At 38.5% G+C, this 15,274-nt stretch overlaps 1 protein-coding gene and 1 non-coding gene across 2 annotated transcripts; one reads left to right on the plus strand and one right to left on the minus strand.

Annotated features, from left to right (window-relative positions):
• Positions 1–10,683: 10,683 nt before the first annotated feature.
• Positions 10,684–11,538, minus strand: LOC120076260. Its single transcript, XM_039030029.1, has one exon. The coding sequence runs from the start codon at positions 11,536–11,538 to the stop codon at positions 10,684–10,686; it is 855 nt and encodes a 284-aa protein (XP_038885957.1).
• A 670-nt stretch (positions 11,539–12,208) lies between these two features.
• On the plus strand, positions 12,209–12,315 carry LOC120076921. Its single transcript, XR_005481668.1, has one exon. It is a non-coding gene; the product is annotated as a small nucleolar RNA R71 (small nucleolar RNA).
• The last annotated feature ends 2,959 nt before the right edge of the window (positions 12,316–15,274 follow it).

Raw genomic sequence — 15,274 nt, forward strand, 5'->3', positions numbered from 1 at the left:
CTTTATGCATCCAACATGCCTTTACTAGGGTGTGTGCATAACGAGTCATCCAAAACTTAGCCAAATTCTTACTCGAACACACCATGTGTTCAACCCAACCCTAATCATCTAGGTTGGTTCAAGCATATGTCCAAAGTGGTCTTTCTTGCCCTTGCATGCGTTCAACATAGTGCTTTTAGGGTTCTACTCAATTATGCTATGAGTTGAACTTGTTACTTCCAACACTCAGTCAAAAATCCATACTTTTTAATGTACCATGCGTTCAACTTTTCCTCCCCAAGTTTTGTATGCCTAATTTCTCCACTAAGAGCTTCTCTTAAGTATCCCAACTCCTTCTAAAACATAGTCTAAACACTTAGTCACATTTCCACTTCTCCAGTGGCTATGCATTCAACCCTCACTTCCAACATGTTTGAGTCCTTTTTGTTGTCGCCCTCAAAAGAACGACGAATCAAAAAATTATTTGTGAAGATCATCAAACTACTCTAATACTACAAAAACGTAGAAATAGTGGTAAGTGCGGGATAAATGTTAACTAGCATCCTAAGAATAGTGTCACACCTCGCCCGAGATTACCCTCTTAACCTGGAAGGGAGTATGACTGCAGTAGTTACCAACCCTTTTGCTACCACTTACTGCCTAACCTACGTTCAAAACCTTATAGAGACCTTGATATATAAACATTTTCAAATACATACTGAATAGAACAACTAGAACTTATCACATTCATCTCACAGGGTTTTACAGACTATTCACATATATACAACTTATTTACACTACCACTAGGTGAGCCAACGTACAACACTAGTTCTTGTATGATAGACACATGTGTACTAACAATTAAAAAGTCATCAAGCAAGCTTCTTTCAACCTGAGTCTTTGAGTGGCAGAGCAGCAGAAAAGTCATCTTCTGGGAAATGACTGCTGAGGGGGGACATTTTGAAAACCATGAGCTAGAAGCCTAGTGAATTACTAACTTTTAAAACATAAGTATCATACATAAAAATAATAATAAAATTGATTGCTTTAATTGGAAACATAAACTTAGGCAATCATCATTCACATAAACATTAATATAACAAATCGTTTCTATACTTAGCTAGATGATTCCTCAGTTGAGTGTGGCCCTCTTACTCAACTCCCAATATTTATGGTTAGCCTCTTATCTGAGAGTGAACCCTCTTTTTTGCTCTTTACCTTACTTAACTGCATTACCACCTAGCTAAGAGAATGAGCCCTTTTGTCCAACTCTTCATACTATTCTAGGTTAAGGCGTGTTGCCCTTTTCCATCACCTTACCCCGTATTAACCTAGGTTAAGGTGTGTCACATTTGTGCATCACCTTACCTAGTCTCTCTCATGGTTTCCTAGGATAAGGTGTGTTGCCTCTGTCCATCACCTCTCTTCTAGTCTTTTCTGTCATACGTGCACGTAGTCTGGATCCTGTCATCATAATTCATATCTAGGACTTAGCTCTAGTACCTTCACATCTTAGTCGTTTAGCACTGAGCTACTCATACTTTCTAAGGAATATTCTCGCTTTTCCTAAGACTTAGTTTTCCTTAAGGCATTCAATACAAACACATATTTATGATCATTGAAGTGCATAACTTAAACATGTTGGGGTTGATGCCCTAAATTTCGTAGGGTTCTATAGTTTGTAAACTTTGTATGAACAAACTCTTATGTGATTAATAATATATGATATTTTATTCTCTTTGTCTATAAAATATGTGATGTTTTAGTTGCATGAACCACAAACCAATAAACTAACATCTAAGGTTATCATTGTAACTTAAACATGTATGTGGAGACATACAAGTGGATCATGTTTAAACGTTAACCTAAATGGTCTGTAGTATAGGGATAAGGCTAGGTACTTTATCCTAGTGACAATACGAGTATGACCCGTTTTGTAGGTGTTACAATTGTTGTAGAGTGGTACAAATGATCTAATTCTGATCATGTTGGGGTTTATGCCCTAAAGTCTTGTGTCCTGTAGTTTGTAAATAATTTTGTACGAATGCTTGTGATGTTTAATATATATGATATTTACTTCACTTCTTGACTTTGCACATTTAGATGTTTTTTATTTTACCACAAACCAATAAACTTAATATCCCTGGTTGTCTTTATGTAACTTAATCATGTATGTAGTGACATACAAATGGATCATGTCTTAAGTGACAACCAAAATGGTCTTTAATATATGGATATAGAAGGGAAACCTTATCCTGGTAACGCTATGGACGCAGCCGCTTTGTGGAATAGTTACAAGTGTTGTGACTTGTCACAGATAATTTGATCTTGATCATTCGTGGAGGGGACATGTAAGAGGGGGCATCCTATACAAAGAGTTTGTATAAGACCTGACCACGAAGTGTTAACGTCTCGTCATATAACTCCATTCTGACAAAGACTTCACTTCACTAAGATGACCATAGGTAACATGACCTCAATCCTAAGTGAGTTGGGAACTCCTGCCATTGAGGGCAGTCCTTTGATTTGCATGGGTGCGAGTGGCCAGAGCGCCAACTCAAACCTAGCACTTTGGGGATTCATCTGATTTGGGAGCTGGGAACTCAACTTCACAAGATGAAGTGCACTCCTACCCTGAAGCAGAGGTAAGTAGATAGATTACTCTCTTAAAGGCTGATCCCAGGGCTTGAACGATGTGACGCCACACACCTTCTCATGCCTCGAGAGGTGTTCACACATAGTAGGACTATGTTATATTGTTCATTAGAGAGATCAGTGGTACTTAAGGAGTAAGATGTAACTACAGGGGCAAAATAGTAATTTGGCCCAGCTGTACTTACGAGCATCTGTGAAGGGTCATCGTACTGATAATTGTGATAACTTGTAGAAATACAAGTTATTGTGACTCAAAATTTGGAACAATTAGGGTCTTTAATGATAAAATTTCATCATTTTTAGAGAAAACGCATGGAATTACTCGAACACTATTAAACTCATGCAAAAGAATGTTTATTGCTAAAATACTGCGGCACTAACGCATGATAGTGTAGGATTTCAACAAATATTCTAAGTGTCGCAGGCAATGTCAAACGCATAGGCATGCGTCAGAGGGATTCAACGCAAGGAAGATTCATTGATTCAAGTTGTTTGTGTCAAATCACCACTTGCAAGCATGGGCATCTACAGCTGGTGGCGTCTGAAAAGTATCTAAGTGTCAGGCAGCTGACCAGGGTATGGAATTTAATACTGCCCTTCATCAAGGTTGAGAAGATCGATGCCTATAAATAGAAGAAATCCCACCAGATGAACGGATCTTTTAGCTCATTGTATAATTCTGAAATTTTGGGACCATAGAGCTGTGTTGTGGTCACGAGAAGAACACAAGAGGGAAGAGAACCACCACCACCGCCGATCAAGAAGTGGAGATAGCTGAGCTCGAGAGAGAACTTTCTTCCAATTCTTCCACAAGTGGTTGTACACGAATTAAAATTGAGCCAAAGAGGACAAGAGATTGTACTCTATTACTTGACTCCTTTCATTTCATCTTACTTATCATTTTCGTCATCTCATTTGATTGAGTATTGGTTTTCTAAAGACAATTCAGTTTCTTTATAAATTCACATACTTGATCTATCTCTATTCGCCACTGTTTATTTCTTGTTTTATGTTAGATGCATCTATAACTTCATGCAAAATCCAATTCTAAATGCTTAAGCCAACTAAATCACTTGGTAAAAGCAGATTTAGCTTAAATTATTTGAGAGAATAAGAAAACCAACATCAAGTTAGAAACGCTTAGTACATCTATACATCCTAGAGATAGGTAATGTATGACATTCGCATTGAGAAGTGCCGAATAGAAGTCTAACGCATAAACGGAGATAAGCAAGTCATCTCATCCGCATCATATTCTTATTCGTGTACATCTAACTTAGATCGACGCATATCCCCTGCATCAAACTCCATTTTCACACGACCCCTTATTTTCTACTTGACCCTTTTGTATCTTCTTGCACGCACACAACAGCTTAGTGTAAATAACTCATTTCTACATTCACTTAGGAAATTTCTACAACAGTTACAATGCAAGGTCTGCATTAGCGTTAATCTGAATCCCTGAGTTCGACCCTGAACTTACCAGGAACCTGAGTTGGATTTATACTTTGATCTGATTCGGGAAAACTTGAATGCCTATAGAGGAGTGTCATGCGTCCTATTGCACATCACTAACGCATCACTAATGCATCACAAACGCATCAACGCATCATTCACATTTACACTTATTTTTCCAATTACTTTATACGATACACTCATAAGCTCGCATCACAAATTCAACGAACAGATTGGTTATATCCAATGGACATAGAAATATATCTATGGTAAGAAGAGTTCAACTGTCGGTCTATAATCGAATGCCTGATAGTTAACGGATGGTGGGTATCATGGCTAAAGAGTTTAGTCAGTTATTCAGGTACCGTTGGAGCTTCGAGCCATAAGTGAAGGAAATCAAACACAAAGATTTCCATGAGTAGCAGAAAGATCATTCCAAATTACAATTATGAATGAACATTACAAATTATAGTCGTACACAGAAACAAAAGGTTATGCATTCATTACAGAAATTACAACATGAAAATAAAAATGAATAAAGAGAAATGCTATGAACATTTGTCGACTCGTCTCCACGCTCCTTGCTTATGAATGCTTGAACACAGCAACCTTGAACACTCGAACAACACGATCGCTACACAACATGAACCCCTCACACTCGAACTCAGCGATCGCCTCGATCACGAACACCCCAATAGTAGGAATGGCCTCTAGAGAACCTCAAAAACCTGATGTGTTGGTTTATCATGTGATGAGATGTGGATGCGATGATCATATAAGTTTTCCTAACAAAGCCCAAGTATAAGACTTCTTGGGTTCCTAGTAAGTCCTGGGTCGAACACACGAACTACTAAATAGATATGCAATGGACACTCTGATTCTAATGCGGTGGTGATAAAGAAGTAGATGGTGTTTTGATTTAGACTTTCTTATGCGATGGAGTTGAACGTGGAGTGATGAAAGTGTAGAGTTATAGAAAGTATGCGATGAAAGGGTTGAGAAGAGATTTAGCTAACATTTCTCAAGATTGTGTACAAGTTATGCGATAATGCTATACACAAATATTAGTACTACATTTCTCAATGCATAATGCCACATTTCCTATTTCTAGGACGCATGCGATGTGTATTGAATGTTTCTACTATTGCTTATCTGATCTAATCTGACTCTCTCAAGCCTAGATTGTATCTTTAGACGACTTTCTCAAGTACTTCCAAATAATGAATGACGTATACATAAGACAAGATGATCGCATAAAATGCCTAGCTTAAGTCATGCTAGCTATGTACTTCTCAACCCCTTCACAAATTTAGTTACTCATGCATGGTGTGGAGAGACTAAACATAAATCGAAATGAAGTTTCCATTTTTGCAAATAAAGTGTTAAGTACAAAATAACAAATTGATTGAGAAATAAGAAGCCAAGTAAGCAATGTCTTACTTTCCGTGGCCTTTTACACCGCTCTTTATCACTCCAACTCTATTCTAGTTCGCAGACTTTTGCTCTTGCAAGGGTTGGACTTCTCTCCTTTGTATTTTTTTCTGGCAGTCTTTTGATATGTCCGAAAAGCGATTTCTCTCGGCTTCGCCTCATCTCCTTGCTCTCTCTTCGTCTCTATATATTCTCTTTCTCTTGTAGCATTGGGTATTTATAGATTTCAATGTGAAGCAGCTCTTCTTACTAATCATTGCAACGATGGGCAACATTAATTTCCCTACTCTATTGCGCCGTCTAAAAGTCACCAAAAGTTCAATGTACTTGCAATAGTATCGTTTTTAACGGCTTGTCAACTGAATTCGAAATCCACAATTATCAGCTTTACGTCCCATCATGATTTATTATGTTGTCGCCTTGATGCGATCACTTTTGAGAAACTTCTCACGATCGTATGACTTACGATCGCAAATTCAAGCGCGCTGTCGCATTGTGCCCTTGGATCGCAAGTTCATATGTGCCACCGCATTGTACCTGCACAGAATAGGCAAATTAACTGCTTTTATGCGATGAGCATTAGTGATTGCGATTCCTTTTAGTTTGGCGCTTTCAAACATAATATTGCGTATTTTACCATCGCTTTCTCCCATTGTTTTACTAATTTGAGCTGTAATAACTTGTATTTCTACCAGTTATCACACCGCCAAATTTGAAACAATGTTTGTCCTCAAGAATAAACTAAGGTTTTTCTTTAAAATTTCAATCGCCTTCACCCTACCTAAGCTTATCAAGGTGCCTTATTCAAATTGATGAACCAATGCCTTCTTAATTTCTATCCTAATCTCTTCCTAAAATATTTCTAATCTTTAGGGACTGCGAGCTTAATCTTAAAAAAAATCTCTACTTGTTTCTAGGACATCACATGATTTATTTCAAATTCTATCAAACTGGGGTGTTCAAGTGAGTTTAACCCTCGCACGATTCAGATATTCATTTTATGATCTTGTGTTGATCCGAGTGTCCAGCCTTCGTTTTGGTTTGCCCCCACGGGTATCATGCAAACATCCGACTACGAGCAAGGCGATTTTTTCAGTCAAAACTCATGCCCATCTCTTTTTTTGGCAGCGGAGTTACGATCACTTGGTTTCTACGTTGATCACGATTCCCACCTTTGTTTTGGCTTGCTCCCACAGGTGTCATGCAAACATCTAACTATGAGCAGAATCCGATATCAACATTATATAATTTTTTTAATCGAAGTTTCTAAAAATAACAAGGTTGAAAATAACATTACTATCCCCAAATTTAACATGCATCAATGTCCTCATTACTGAAAAACGAAATAATTCATGCGATGGACTTAGGAAATTTCATAGAAATAGTTTTGAAGGAAAGCTGGTAGACCGCTAAATTTTAGAAATGTTTCATGAATTGATTGTCCTAAAATTAATCTGACTCTAGTACATGCAGTAAGAAAAGAGGCATAAATTTCATCATTGAAGTCATAATGGGCAAGGGGTGAATGCGGCGACCAAATAAAGCAATAAAAAATCCAGGATTGAGTCAAACAAAAGAGGATGTGATAGTAGAATTCAGCAATATTAAATTGAAATTTGAGAAGTGGAAAAATTGAAATAAGATGAGGCAAGGAATGACACAACCCCCAAATTTAATTTTTTGCCCGTATCATTTTGATCGCATCCTTTCCTGTGGTGGGCTGATTCTGTGATTGTGATGGGCTGATTGAATCGCTCGCGTGTTTTGAGGTTATCGTATTGCTCCATCGCAATCGTTTACTATGATCAGTGTGATGAATATCAAGAAGATAAAAAGTATGAAAGAAAGAGTTGTAACTATAAAGAGTAGTAACCATGGAAAAATTAAGATAAAATCTTGAAAGAAAAACAAAAAAAGGATACTAAAAAAAGATATACTTCGTCCCTGATGACTGTATGTTGCTTATCATCGTAGGGACTAAGTGTTTCTTCTTTATTCTGACTTCCTCAAGTCAAAGGAGGTTTTCTCGCGTTGGAAATCTCCTCTATGATACATCTTTACTCTTTGTCCATTTACCTTAAATGCGTTGGTCCCATCTTTGTTTGTCAATTTTACCGCTCCATGCGGGAATACTTCCTTAGATATGAAAGGTCTGGACCAACGCGATTTCAATTTTCTCGAAAAGAGACGCATCCTAGAATTGAACAGTAATACCTTTTTAACTGCCTAGAGATTTTTTCACAACGACGCTTATCATGCCATAGTTTAGGGCATTCTTTGTAAATTTTGGAATTCTCATATGCCTGTAATCTCTATTCGTCCAGCTCTAGTAGCTGAAGTTTTCTCTCTTCACCTGTAGCTTTAAGATCAAAGTTAAGCTTCTTAACTGCCCACATCGCCTTATACTCTTGTTCCAACGACAGATGACAAGCCTTTCTAAACAGCAACGCATACGGTGACATGTCTATGGGTGTCTTATAAGCAGTCCTATATGCCCACAAGGCATTGTTAAGCTTCATGGCCCAACCCTTCCGCGATAGATTCACCGCCTTCTCTAAAATCGACTTGATTTTTCTGTTAGAAACCTCTGCTTGTCCGTTTGTTTAGGGGTGATATGTGGTGGCGATCATATGGTGGAGATTGTATTTTATCAATAGTTTGTTAACAATACGATTCACAAAGTGGGTCCCTTAGTCACTTATTATGGCACGTGGAGTGCCAAAACAAGTGAAGATGTTTCTCTGTAAGAACTTAGAGACTGCTGCCGCATCGTTCGCAATGCATGAAACAACTTAATCCATGTAAACATAGTCAATGGCTAATAGAATGTATTTATGACAAATTTGATGAAGGAAATGGTCCCATGAAATCTATACCCCAGACATCGAATAGTTCCACCTCAAATATAATGTTCATTAGCATCGCATTTTTTCTGAAATGTTTCCAGTGCATTGGCACTTATCGCAATTCATGGAATATTCTCGTGCGTCCTTAAATAGAGTGGGCCAGTAATGCCCACTTTGCAAATGTTTTGCCGCTGTGTACTGTCCCCCAAAATGCCCTCCATAGGGTGATTCATGACATTGAAAAGTATGCGCTGGAAAGCAGTCTCTGGAACACAGAGTCGCAATATTTGGTCTGATCCCCTTTTGTAGAGATTTGGCTTGTCCCAGTAGTAGAATTTGCATTCATGAATGAGCCGCATCTTTTGATAGGATGTGTAGTTTTCAGGAAATTGTTTGCAGACCAAGAAGTTGACAATATCTGCATACCAGGGTAGTTCTTCAATCTTAAGAAACTTCTTGTCAAGGAATGATGCATTCACCTCCAACTAGATACGATCCACTTCAGGATTCTCTATCCTTGATAAATGGTCAGCGACCTAGTTCTCTGTTCCCTTTCGGTCGATTATCTCCATATTAAATTCTCGAAGTAAGAGAACCCATCGGATTAGCCTAGGCTTCGCATCTTTTTTGGTCATTAACTATCTTATCGCCGAGTGGTCGATGTGGACTAAAAATTTTCATCCCAACAAGTAAGGTATCAATTTTTCAATTGCAAAAATTACTGCGAAAAGTTCCTTCTCGGTGGTGGTGTAATTCACCTGCGTGGAGTTCAATGTTCTGCTAGCATATGCGATGGGGTGTAACATGTTCTTTTCTTTTTGTGCCAAGCCTGCCCCCATTGCATATTCGCTGACATCGCACATCAGCTCGAATGGCTTTGCCCAATCGGGTGTGATCAGAATTGGCGCTGTAGTCAAGGCATCCTTTAGTGCTTTGAATGCGGTGAGGCAGTGTGGATCAAAGTCAAAAGGTCTATCAGCTTCCAACAACGCATTCAATGGTCGAGCTATTTTGGAGAAGTTTTTCACAAATCTTCTATAAAACCCCGTGTGTCCTAAGAAACTCCTTAAAGCTTTCATATTTGTTGGAGGTGGAAGTTTTTCTATGGCTTTAATTTTTGCTTTATCCAACTCTAACCCATTCTTTGAAACCTTGTGCCCAAGCACAATTCCCTCTTTAACCATGAAATGACACTTTTCCCAGTTCAGCACCAGATTAGTTTCTTCACATCTTTCCAGTATTCTCTCCAAAATTTTGACATTTTTCATATGTTTTCCCATAGACTGAGAAATCGTCCATAAAGATTTCAACTCAGTCTTCAAGGTACTCGAGAAGATTGCCATCAGACACCTTTGAAATGTACTGGGCGCATTGCATAGTTCAAAAGGCATGTGATGAAAGGCGATGTTCCATATGGACATGTGAATGTGGTCTTTTCTTGATCCTCTGGTGTGATCATAGTTTGGTTACAACCTGCGTACCTATCAAGGAAACAAAAATAGTCATTCCTTGCTAGTCGGTCGAGCATTTGATCAATGAAAGGTAAGAGGAAATGATATTTCTTTGTCGCCACGTTGAGTTTCATGTAATCCATACAGATCCGCCAACCTGTGACAGTCCTCATGGGGATCAACTCGTTGTTTGCGTTAGGGACTACTATCATCCCACCCTTATTGGGAAAACATTGACGGGGCTAACCCACGTGCTATCGACAATAGCGTATATAATGTCGGCATCCAACCATTTGATGACTTTTTTTTTAACAACCTCTTTCATCGCAGAATTCAGTCTGCGTTGAGGTTCTATCAAGCCTTTATGGTGTTTTTCAAGCCAAATTCGATGCACGCAGTACGTCAGGCTAATACCTCTGATGTCTGCGAGCGTCCATCTGATTGCTCTAATATATTTCTTTAGAATACTGAGTAACGTAGTTTATTTTCCTTTAGGTAACGCAGAGGATATGATGACTGGCAAGGTTTCATTCTGGCCAAGAAAAACGTACTTCAAGTGGGTTGGTAGATTTTTTAACTCCAGTGTAGGTGGTTGCTCTAGGGAGGGCTTCTGAGCTTTTCTTTCTTCATCAAAATTCAACATTCCTTCATTTTTCACTGTCTCTGGTATTGCATGCAGGTTTCTAAGGATGTTGTTGCATCCTCTCTTTCTTCATTTTCTTCCTCGGACTCCTAATCTTCAACGCAAGTGTGTTCATCGTCAGAATCTGATAAGCCTTCCTCTTCTGGGAACTTCATTGCCTTTATAATATTAAACCTGAGCTTGTTTCCATTGATGCTCATTGTGATTTCTCCCTTGGGCACATCTATTCAAACACGACGAGTAGACAAGAATGGTCATCCCAATAGATTGGAACATCTTTATCCGCCTCATAGTCTAGGATAATGAAGTCTGCAGGTAGAATGAATTTGTCTATTGTTACCAAGACATCCTTTAATTTTCCTTCAGGGTGTACCAGGGACCTATCAGCAAGTTGAAAAGTCACCGTTGTGGGTGTTAGCTGTCCTACATTCAAGTGTTTGAAGATTGAAAGGGGTATTAAGTTTATGCTTGTCCCAAGATCATAATATGCTTGACCAATGTAGGTCCCTCCTATTGAGCAGGGTATTGTGAAACTGCCTGGGTCGCGCATCTTTGGTGAGATTATAGTATTTGATTCTTGTGTTAATGCCATTGTGGCGAATTTTCCCGTGCTTCTCTTCTTCGAAACAATATCCTTCAAGAAATTGGTATACATTAGCATCTGCTCTATCGCTTCAACAAATGGAATATTGATGTGTAGTTGTTTCAGTATTTCCAGGAAGCGATGATACTGACCTTCATCGTTTTGTTTATTTTTCAGTCTTTGAGGAAATGAAGGTAGTTGTACTTTCACTGTTCCATGGTCTGGAGGCTTAAAGGTGATCGCATCTTCAGGTTCCATAGTCTCGGACGTCCTTGACTCAGTTTGCGACAACAGTTTCTTTGATTCAATCGCAGGTTGCTCCTTTGAATCGGTCTTGCTAGGCTCCTTCCTCACTTCTACCGTCGCCTTTCCACTTCTTAGGGTGACTGCTTGGCAGTGTTCTTTCCCTGTATTCCCTGGATTGCATTGAAGCTCAGTTGAGCTAGACAATGTCCCTTGAGGTTTGTTTTTTACCTCTCCCGCAATTTTTCCCATTTGAATTTCCCAATTGTGGATGGATGTAGCTTGGTTTTGAAGGACTGTTTCATTCTTTTCAATGTATTACTTTAACAAGTTCTCCAAGAATGATGGTGGTGGTGTTTGAAAGCTGCTAGCTTGCTGTTGTTGTTGTCCATTAGTTCTTTGGAAAAATTCTGGTGGTCCCTCTCTTCGAGCCATAGGTTGACTGCCTTGCTGTTGGTTGTTCTTCCAAGAAAAATTAGGGTGATTTCGCCACCCCGCGTTGTAAGTTTCTGAAAAATGATTGTTTTTGAAAAAGTAGATTGATTAGGGATTTCGTGGACATTCCTCAACAGAATGCGATTCTTCATATGTAACACAACTGATGCTTGTTTGCTCTATCGCATTGACTTGTCCATTTCGAGTTCCTGAATTGTTTATTACGATGCCTTGCAATAAAATTATCATCGCATTCATCTGATTTTGCAATGATGTGATGGCACCATTATTTGCATTACCTTCTCTGGGTTCTGCTCTTTGATCGCTTTCTTTTCAATCTTCATAGTTTTTCAAGATGCGATCAAGAATGTTCTTTACTTCATCATATGTTTTGTCCAGCAAACCTTCTGTTGCTGCCTCATTGGCAGCTGTCTGCGATGCAGAATTGAGTCCATGATAGAAAATCTCCATTTGGAGGCAATCCGGCATTCCATTGTATGGGCAATCGCGTACTAGTCTCTTAAATCTTTCCCATGTGTCACTGAGCGATTCATCTTCTTCTTGTTCAAAATCGGTGATCAATTTCCTCTTTCTGGCATTCTCTGTGGGAGGTAAATACTTCTTCATAAAATTTTCCACAACTTGCTCCCATGAAGTTATCTCTACTAGTTCTAGAGAGTAAGCCCATTTCTTGCTTTATCGCATAGTGAAAATAGAAATAGCATGAGTCGAATCTCTTCTAGGGAAATATTAGGGAACACAAAAATGTTACAAATTTCAATGAAGCTTCGTAGATGAGAGTGCAGATATTCACCACGCCATCCGCCAAACTGTCCCGCTGTTTGTATCATTTGTAACATTACTGGCTTCATCTCGAACCTTGATCTATCCAATGCTGGTCTCATGATTCCTGGGAAGAAATCATATAAGCTTAGTGATGCATAGTCTCGGACGGGTCTATTGCGATCATTTTCCAGTAGGATAGGATTTTCCATTATGTTGTTTTCATTTGCTACTCGTTCTTCAGGTTGTTCAGCCATTATGTGAACTTTTACGTCTTTTTTTCTGTTATTTTCGAAAGGTTCTTTCAATCTCTGGGTCGTAGTTGGGCTCAGGAGTGTGTCCTTCGCTCATGCGATGCTTGCTTCTTCCTTTACAGATGGAATGGAAATGCAACAAACGTCGAAAGGTGCAAAGATCAAAGAGGTTTGATGTTAGCGCAATCTATACCGTAGTCCCCAGCAACGGGGCCAAGAACTTGATGATGTTTATATTCGATGATGTGTGGATGCGATGATCATACAAGTTTTCCTAACAAAGCCTAAGTACAAGCCTTCTTAGGTTCCTGGTAAGTCAAGGGTTGAACATAGGGACTACTAAATAGATATGTGATGGACTCTCTGATTCTATTATAGTGGTGATAAAGAAGTAGATGGTGTTTTGATTTAGAAATTCCTATGCGATGGAGTTGAACGCGGAGTGATGAAAGCATATAGTTATAACAAGCATGCGATGAAGGGGTTGAGAAGAGATTCAGCTAACATTTCTCAAGATTGTGTATAAGTTATGCAATGATGCTATACACAAATATTAGTACTACATTTCTCAATGCATAATGCCACATTTCCTATTTCTAGGACGCATGCGATGTGTATTGAAAGTAGTAGATAGATTTTATTTCTAAGTTTCTCTCTTGCTTATGTGATCTAATTTGATTCTCTCAAGCCTAGATCGTATCTTTAGACTACTTTCTTAAGTACTTCCAAATGATTATTGACGCATACGTAAGACAAGATGATCGCATAAAATGCCTAGCTTAAGTCATGCTAGCTATGTACTTTTCAACCCATTCATAAATTTAGTTACTTATGCATGGTATAGAGAGACTGAACATAAATCGAAATGAAGTTTCCATTTTTGAAAATAAAGTGTTGAGTACAAAATAACAAATGGATTGAGAAATAAGAAGCCAAGTAAGCAATATCTTGATTTCCGTGGCCTTTTACACTACTCTTTATCACTCCAACTATGTTCCACGGACTCTTGGTCTCGCAAGGGTTGGACTTTTCTCCTTTATTGTTTTCCAGCAGTCTCTCGATCTGTCCAGAAAGAGATTTCTCTTGGCCTCGCCTCGTCTCCTTGCTCTCTTTCTGTCTCTATATATTCTCTCTCTCTGGTAGCACTGGGTATTTATAATTTCAAGGTGAAACAACTCTTCTTACTAATGATTGCAACGATAGGCAGCATTAATTTCTCTACTCTGTTGTGCCGTCTAAAAGTCACCGAAAGTTCAACGTACTTGCAAAAGTATGGTTTTTAACGGCTTGTCAACTAAATTTGAAATTGACCGTTATCAGCTTTACGTCCCATCATGATTTATTATGTTGTTGCCATGATGCAATGTCTTTATGCGATCACTTTTGAGCAACTTCTCACGATCGCATGACTTACGATCGAAAATTCAAGCGCGCTGTCGCATTTGCCCTTGGATTGTAATTTCGTATGCGCCATCGCATTGTACCTGCACAGAATAGGAAAATTAACTGCTATTATGCGATGAGCATTAACGATCGCAATTCCTTTTAGTTTGGCATTTTCAATCATAATATTGTCTACTTTACCATCACTTTCTCCCATTTTTTTTACTAAATTGAGCTATAATAACTTGTATTTCTACCAGTTATCAAATCTTGACGGTGTCGAGTTTACTATGACACCACCAAGAAGGCTACCTTGGTATTCTCGGTGTGAGAATCCAGAGGTTGGGCTCTGTGTGGACTTGGTTTGAGGAAAACAATGGAGGAAACAATAATCGTGTACACGATTTGGCAAGTGGGAGATGGCTGAAACCTATCGTATAGGTCGATGCCCAACCGTTTAGCAAAAGCTAAGCGATCATCTAGAAAAATCCAAGCGATCGTTTAGCTCATTGCTTAGTTCTGTATTTGTCGCTTACAAAACACTACACGATTGTCTAGCTCGCTCAAGCCGTCGTTTAGTAAATTCACAAATTCAACATTTGCAAAAACTTACTAAAATTAAGATAACAATTTTCCTTTTATGTCACGGTTACCATGAACCACCAATAACCTCCCACTCAATTGGTTATTAGAGAAAAGTATTTAATTATCCAATAGTTAATATTATTATAAATATAAATGATAACCAACTTATCACACTATATTTATAGCCTATAGTTTTAATATTTCATCTCATGGAACATATAAACCATAGTTTTTTTTTCTATTCCATGGCATTTAATGTAATCTCATTTACATTAATCCTCCACTAGATGTATCTCATACATCATACCGATGATATCATATATAATCAAAATACCACTTGTCAATTTGAACATTTCAAATCAACACCAAGAACTGATCCTTAACTTAATCCATTGAGCTACCAAGGGGACCTTATGAACTTATAGCTCGAAGAACCAACGGTACGTGAATAACTGACTAAACTCTTTAGTCACGGGATCCACCATCCGTTAACTACCAGAGACTCCACTAAAGATTGATAGCTGAACTCTTCTTACTACAGATATATT

The sequence above is a fragment of the Benincasa hispida genome, chromosome 4 (genome assembly GCF_009727055.1).
Source record: "Benincasa hispida cultivar B227 chromosome 4, ASM972705v1, whole genome shotgun sequence".
Classification (NCBI taxonomy): domain Eukaryota; kingdom Viridiplantae; phylum Streptophyta; class Magnoliopsida; order Cucurbitales; family Cucurbitaceae; genus Benincasa; species Benincasa hispida.